We start from the raw sequence: 7,048 nt of genomic DNA on the forward strand, positions 1-7,048 counted from the left end.
CTGCCTAACTTAGATCTCTAGAACCTCCAAAGGAACCAGAGAATATATCTTCCCATCTTAGCACAACACAGTGCCTATTTTTTCGAGGTCAAGGAGGACTTGGGTTCCAACCCTGCCTCTGCCACTCACAATCTGTACAACTCTGAGTGTACTTCTTATTTAATTACCGTATTTACTTACTTCTTTGTGAATGGGTGGTGTTTTGCCTGCATGTGCCTGTGTACTGTGTGCATGGCTGGCGCCCTCGGGGACCAGAAGAGGGCGTTAGATCCCCTGTGACTAGCATCGCTGATGGTTGGAACTCACTGATCTTAACTGCGGAGCCATGAGAGCCACGAGAAAGAGCTTTTATCTCTCCAGCCCCATGCATGTATTTCTTAATCCTTTCCAATCTCAGTTTCTATGAGTAAATTAAAGATGATAATTTTTGACTGCATAGATGACAGTTGTGGCCTTTAAATGAGACAAAGTCCTTAGTATTGGCCTGACCCAAAAGAAACTACACAATAGCTACTAGCTATTAAAAGGCAAAAATGTATTTTTGTGAGCCTATAGGAACAAACCTTGTGCTACGCAAAATAGTTAATGTTACTGGAGAACCAAAGTAGGATACTTCAGACTGATTCAGACTAAAACTGATGTTGGGGAGGGAGGCAGAAAACTCCCTTTTCCTTTCCTCAGTGGAGTCTCCAGCTAATCCCCAAACTGCATGCAACCTAATGTGAATAAAATAAAGGTAAAATAGTAATTACACTGAATCAAACATTTTATATTTATACATTCTAAAAGAGATTCAACTGCATAAGCCAGAACTGTTACTGAGTTCTCTTTTTAGCACACCCAGAAGACAGTTACTTTAACATTGAAGAGACAGGGCCCTGGGGTTCAATAAGAACCTCTCAAATGAAACACAGAGAGCAAAACTGATCATGCCAATAGATGAAAAAAATCACAAGGTCAATAACAAAATCCAACCCCAGTTGGGTGTGGGGGTGCTGCATGCTTTTAACCCCAGCACTTAAGAGGGAGGCAGAGCTCTGTGAGTTCAAGGCCAGCCTGGTCTACACAGTGAGTTCTAGGATAGCCAAGGTTACATCATAAGGCCCTGTCTCAAAAAAAAATAAATGAAATCAAATAATATAAAATAAAATCCAACCCAGCTAAATGGAGGAACAACAGAAATCTCGAAACATATACTTTTTCTTATTTACAATAAAATTTCAGTATCTCCCTCCCTTCCCTCCCCTCCCTTCTGTCCTCACATAGCTTAAGTAATTTCCAGACTCCTTTGAGATACATATATGAGCACTTCAAGTGTAGGTATGTGTTCACAGGTTCTTTGCTCATAAAGATAAACAGAACAGAAACAATGACTCCAAGATGACAGTGACTGGTACAAAGTTCTCCCTGGTATCATTCTATGTTGCTGTGAAAAGGGACCTTTTACAAATTCAATACTATTTCTAACTAAATGCCATACTCTTCAAGGCAATTCCAGTATATTATTAATGTGCTAGCTGTCACATATCCTAATGAAAATGATTAGGATTTTAGAGAGCAAGGTCTGAGGAGATAGACAGCTCAGGGCTTAAGAGCACTGACTGTTCTTCTAGAGGACCCAGGTTCAATGCACCTACAAGGCAGCTAACAACTGCTTATAACTCCAGTTCCCTCACAAAGATATTCCTGCAGGCAAAACAGCAATGTATATAAAGTAAACCTTTAAGAAAACATTTACATAGCATATTATTTTATACTAACAAACTACCGTGTACCTATGTAATACTCTAGTCCCAATCCCTTCTCCTTGTGTTTTGTTTGTGCTGTGGATTGAGCCTAGCGTCTGGCACATGCTAAGCACATGCCTCACCACTTAGATAATCCCAAGCCCACACACTTAGATAATCCCAAGCCCACACTTCTCCTATCAGTCACACGGTTCTTATCACACTTCATGGTACATTCCAAGTATGTGTGACTGGCTTATCTCCCTACTACCAAGCCCAGTGTTTTGTTGTTTTTCTTTTGGGGGTGGAGGTGATCAACTACCCTTCTTGTTGTTTCTGTGATGCTAAGCACAAAATACTTGACATAACAGGCACTCCAACAAAATATGGCCAATGAAAGCTATTACAGATGCTTTGTGATTGTGGCATCTGGACTCGCCATTATTTGAAAAGTATTGGAGTCAAGCATGTGGGCAATGCAGGACCTCACTCAAAAACTCAGGCAGTATGATCCTTCCTGACACCCTCAAGAGAACGTCAAGATTGTCACAACTATGATCTGTAACTGAGAGTTCTTCACTTAAGTGAGTCCTTCACTTCAGAACACCAACCAAATCTGCTCAGTCTTTCCAGACCTCTAGAAGGCCAAGTGCAAGGCTATCAAGACTAAAACTTCAAGAAGTGGGGTCTGGTATCTCTCAGGGGTAAGAGTGCTTGCCTAGCATGTGCAGAAAGCCCTAGGTTAATCTTATTCCTTCTTTCCAAACAAAATAAAACATTAAACCTGGAGAAGCCTAGGGTCCAGTGAACTAATCCCGTAGACATTACAACCCACTGCCTGCAAAATCATCCCCGACTTTGAGGAAAATACATACTTCTCCCAAGTAAAGTGCTTGGCAACTAATTCATTCAGATCTAGGCTCATGCCAAGTCATTACATTGACTTCCCCAGAACTGCCTCCCCAAATGGCCAAAATTACCTAAGGACAGTCCACAGAAGATGAGGCTAATGTGAGCAACTGGTGAGGCCAGGATGATGGTAAAGATTACCCTGCTTCTATACTAGCCATCTAAAGGTCTGGGGTCTGTCTGTGTTGTGACAGTGCCCTAGACTCAAATGAATGCCTCTAACACTCCACATTTTTGAGCCATTCAGTCATGCATTTTTGTTATTGTTGAAAGTGGTGCGAAATTGCACTGCATGAGCTAAAGTCCTTGGTGGTCTTCCAAGGATTCCAGCTAAAAAGGCACTTCCTTTGTTCCTCAGGAGAATGCGGTCCAGTAGGTCACTGAAAAGGGGAAATAAAAGCAGCAGCCCTGGGAGGGAGATGAAGGACAAGACAAAAAGAAGAAAATGTTTTGGGTGTGAGCACATTAGCTTCCATTTCCTGCTGCTGGGGACTAATAACTCCCTATCTTTTTTGGGGGGGTGGGGGAGGTCCAGGTAGACATTTGTGCAAAGATCTACCTCAGGTGTCTTACAGTGCCCATGACAATCAAAGGGAAACACCCAGCGTCCCTGACCCCCTTTCCAACTTCCTTTTACACTAGATGCCGGCTGGGGAAGATACCCTGCATCTCTAGAGACTGCACACCAAAAACCTGAAGGACCTGGAGAGGGTGCTTTCGTAGCCCACTGCCAAAATGCCTCTAGTCCATCTTTGAGGCACATATTGTTTGCACAAGCAGATGGAAACTTGTCACTGTCCCATTAAGGGCATAGCTACATGCCTCCCTTCAGAATGTGGGAATGACAACTGTAACCTTCACGCCAATCATCTCTGAAGCACTCAGGCCCAAACTGTGCAGGGCACAAAGACCTCAGGTCTGACCTGCAGAGCCCTCAAGCTTCTGCGGCTGCTGGTTCAATTCTCTTTTACTGGCAGGGCAGGAGGAAGAAGGAAAAGAAAGGGGGCTTTTCAGAGCTCTACAACCAATAAAATCATGAGGCTGGGAGGACATACTTGAGTTCCCAAAAAGACAGGCAGCTGAAGGGTAAACACCCTTTCATCAGAAGCGTGTGAGTTACTTGACAAGTGCCAAGGTGCAATGGACGCCTGGGCTACTACCAACAATTTCTTCAGTTCTATTTCTAGACGGAGGCCAGTTACACTCTGAAAGTGCCCAGCAACTTCCCTCAATTACTTTTGTAGTTTATATGTAATTGATAACTGCACTTAATCTCCAAGGTTATTAATAGCCCTTCCAAAAGATGACCCCCAAGTCTTAAGCCTTTGGAAGCGCCTGGTTAAAATTACAGTATTTCCTTTGCTGGCTGCTGGCCCCCTGCCTGCCCCACCCGGGCACTAACTAGTACAGCGGGGCAAAGGCGCACTCTGCACACTTCCATGAAAGGTTCGGAATGGAGATTTGGCCTTCGGGGCTCGCATCTCTAACTCCTCCGTTAGGTTAAGCTGGCCAAAAGCCAGTTAGATCCGTGGCTCCTTCTGAGCCCCCGGGGTGAACAAGCTACCTGTGCTGCTTCCGCCGCCAGTCCGCAGGGCTGTGCGCAACAGTTGGCGGCTTCAAAAATCGAGTACAACAGAGAAGGAGGGCTCGCCCAGGCACTGCCACCGGCGGGCCTGGAGACCTCGCGAGCGGGAGGGGAGGACGTACCTGATGCTGCCTCCCCAGCGCTCCAGGAGGATTTCTCCAAATACCCTACGCAATCCCCCCCCCCCCGCAATCCCCCAGTGCTGAAATCCCGTGAACTTTTTCAGAGGCAAAGCCATTTTCATTTGCATAACCATCTCCAAACTGAGATTTAGGTTTCCTGTAATCAGCCCTTTCAAAGGTCTGTAATTGAAAGTGCAATTAACCCTTAAAATGAGGTGAGAAAAGAGAAAAGGAAGGGAAATACCCTTTTTATCCAACACCTTCCGGAAAGCTGGAGACTTCCCAAAAGTCGGGATTTGAACGAGCACGGAGTAAAGCGTTAGCTTTCTAAAGGTGACTTCTAAAGCCCTTGCAGTTCCTAAAAACTAATCCGTGTCAGCGGTGGAGGAGAGGCGGGGAGAGGGGTTTTAGAAGAACGTCAATGAGCCGCTCATTCAAGTCGCACGTTTTGCGCCCCTAGGAATCTGCAAACTCCAGGAGGTTCCCCACCCCGCCCCCACTCGGCCTCGTCGTCACCCACACAACAAAGCGGGGAACCCAGTAAGGAATTCAACCCGGAAAAGGCAAGAGAGCCCTTGTCAAGCACTTTGAGGGCCAGAGTCCCTAGTGGCTTCCCAGGAGTGAGAGGGCTTGGGTGGGGGGCGGCAGCGGAGGACCTGAGTGGCGAGTGGCGCTGAATAAACCGGCGGCGCCCCTCCACTCGCGGTGCCCGCTCAAAGCCGGGGCTGGCTCTTGCCTGCCGGTTTCTCCCTCTAGGCTACCTGGTGCGGCGTGGGGGGGCCGCCCCCTTTCCCGGGGTGCCCACCGCCCGGCAGTGGGGGGGTTAGGATTCCCACTTACCATTGATCTCATAGAGGGGGGCATCGTTCTTGTTGAAGCCTTTGGACACGTAGAGACGTCGCACTTCCGAACAACTTTTCGACTTGGGCTCCGCAGCCAGCAGCGAGGCGCTGAGCGCCGCCAGAGTGCAGAGAAGCGCGAGCAAGCCTAACCGTGCCATGGTGCGGACCCTGACGGACGCGCTCCCACCTTTAGGGGACAGAATGAGACTGGATGCAAAGCAGCGCTGCGGGAGCGGGCAAAGAGGCGCGGAGTCAACACTCACAAGCGGAGCGTGAACCGGGGAGTTGGAGTTGGTAGTGAAGGAGGAGGAGGAGGACAGGAGGAGGAGGAGACCCAGGCGAAAAGTGGAGCTGGGCCTCGCGTCAGGCAACGGTCCCCCGTGCCAGGCGCCCAGCCGGGGTGGGGTACAAGGGAAAAGGCGTGGAATGGGCGCGGGACTAGGAAAAGGATCGGTGACCTCGGGACTCTGAAGGCTAGAGAACCCGGGCCAGCTAGCCAGGGGTGGAGGGGCTCAGGGAAGGAAGGGAAGGTGGCAGGCGTCGCAGGAGAGCAGAGTGTGGGCGGCGTCGGCGGGTGATCGCTGGCGCGGGGCTCCAGCTACCCGGCGCTGCTCCGCTCACCCAGCTCGGCTCAGCTCACTGCCCTCGGCCGCACGGCTGTGCCCTTCTCAGCTCTGCCGCTGATTGACTGGCCCGGCTTGCACAGCGAGGCTCCGCAAACTTGGCCAAGCGGGGCGGCCCTAGGGAGGGAGGGGGCGGGCATGTGGAGGGGGCGGGCATGTGGAGGGGGGGGCGAGCCCGAGACAGGCGGGAGCACGCAGGGCCGGGGCGGGAGAAAACCTGGAAGCTGGGTTGGATCTGGAGCGGGCCAAATCCACTTCCTAGGGGGCCCGCACGGGGCGCGCCGCGCTCCCTCTTGCAACACGCCCTGCTGGGCTCCTCCCTCCTGCCCTCCTCTTCAGAGGCGGGGAACCTGCCCCCCGCCCCCCGCCAAGAGAGGAAAGGGCAGTTTCTTCCCACTTAAGGAGCCAAGTCTCAAGAGATCCTGGTGGCCTGGGTCTCCGGCCTTGAGCCCCTGTGTGAGCCACAACCTTTCCCCACAGCCACTTGACAGCCTATCCCCGTGGGCCAGGGCTGCACTGAGCCCTTCAGCCCCAATACCAGCCTCGCTGCTGCCACCCAGCATCCAGGGTCACTCCTAGCCAGCACCTGGGTGACGAAGGCACCCACTCATGTTACTGGCATTGTTTTGATCCAAACAGCGGACCCGGGGGTGGGGGGTGGGGGACGGGACTTGGAACTCACAGCTGGGCTGAGAGGCTCACCTGGCTTCCCCTAACCTGCTTCCCATCACAGTGTTTCCCCAAGAGCACAGGCTAGTCCCCAGCTCTAACAATCATTTTCCCAGCCTGCTTCATCCCCACACAGTGTTCAGCTCACGCTCACCCCCTACGTTCTGCAATAAATATAAACAAACTCTGAAACTGGCCAGAAAAAAAAAAACAAAAAAAAAAAAAAAAAAAACAAACAACTGAACCTCGAGGAGATGGAGCTAAATCAAGGTTACTCAGGAAAACTTTTGACCCCACACTGCCCTGTTGTAGGGTATAAAAATTGACACCCGGTCCTGAGTTCAATTCCCAGCAACCACATGGTGGCTCACAACCATCTGTAATGGGATCCGATGCGCTCTTCTGGTGTGTCTGAAGATAGTGACAGTGTACCTATATACATAAATAAATCTTTAAAAAATATTGACACCCCGCAGAAAGAAAGAAATGCTAAGAATTAACACTCACCTAAGGTCAGTATGTCCAAAGTCCCGGGACTCTTGAATGGAAGACCTTAGTGGTGGCAGGGAAT

At 49.9% G+C, this 7,048-nt stretch overlaps 1 protein-coding gene across 2 annotated transcripts in view; it reads right to left on the reverse strand.

Moving 5' to 3' along the window:
• Gpc4 (glypican 4) overlaps positions 1–5,943 on the reverse strand; it is a 110,607-nt gene extending 104,664 nt beyond the window's left edge. The window contains exons 1-2 of one of the 2 annotated variants that reach the window (XM_006257580.5): positions 5,807–5,943; positions 5,184–5,372 (exon numbers count right to left, since the gene is read on the reverse strand). In XM_006257580.5, the coding sequence (XP_006257642.1) occupies positions 5,184–5,343 (160 nt within the window). In that variant the 5' untranslated portion in view covers positions 5,344–5,372; positions 5,807–5,943. Of the gene's footprint in view, positions 1–5,183 lie in introns of both variants that reach the window. The other variant, NM_001014108.1, reaches the window with a different exon arrangement.
• Positions 5,944–7,048: the final 1,105 nt, after the last annotated feature.

This window comes from Rattus norvegicus, chromosome X (assembly GCF_036323735.1).
Source record: "Rattus norvegicus strain BN/NHsdMcwi chromosome X, GRCr8, whole genome shotgun sequence".
Lineage (NCBI taxonomy): Eukaryota > Metazoa > Chordata > Mammalia > Rodentia > Muridae > Rattus > Rattus norvegicus.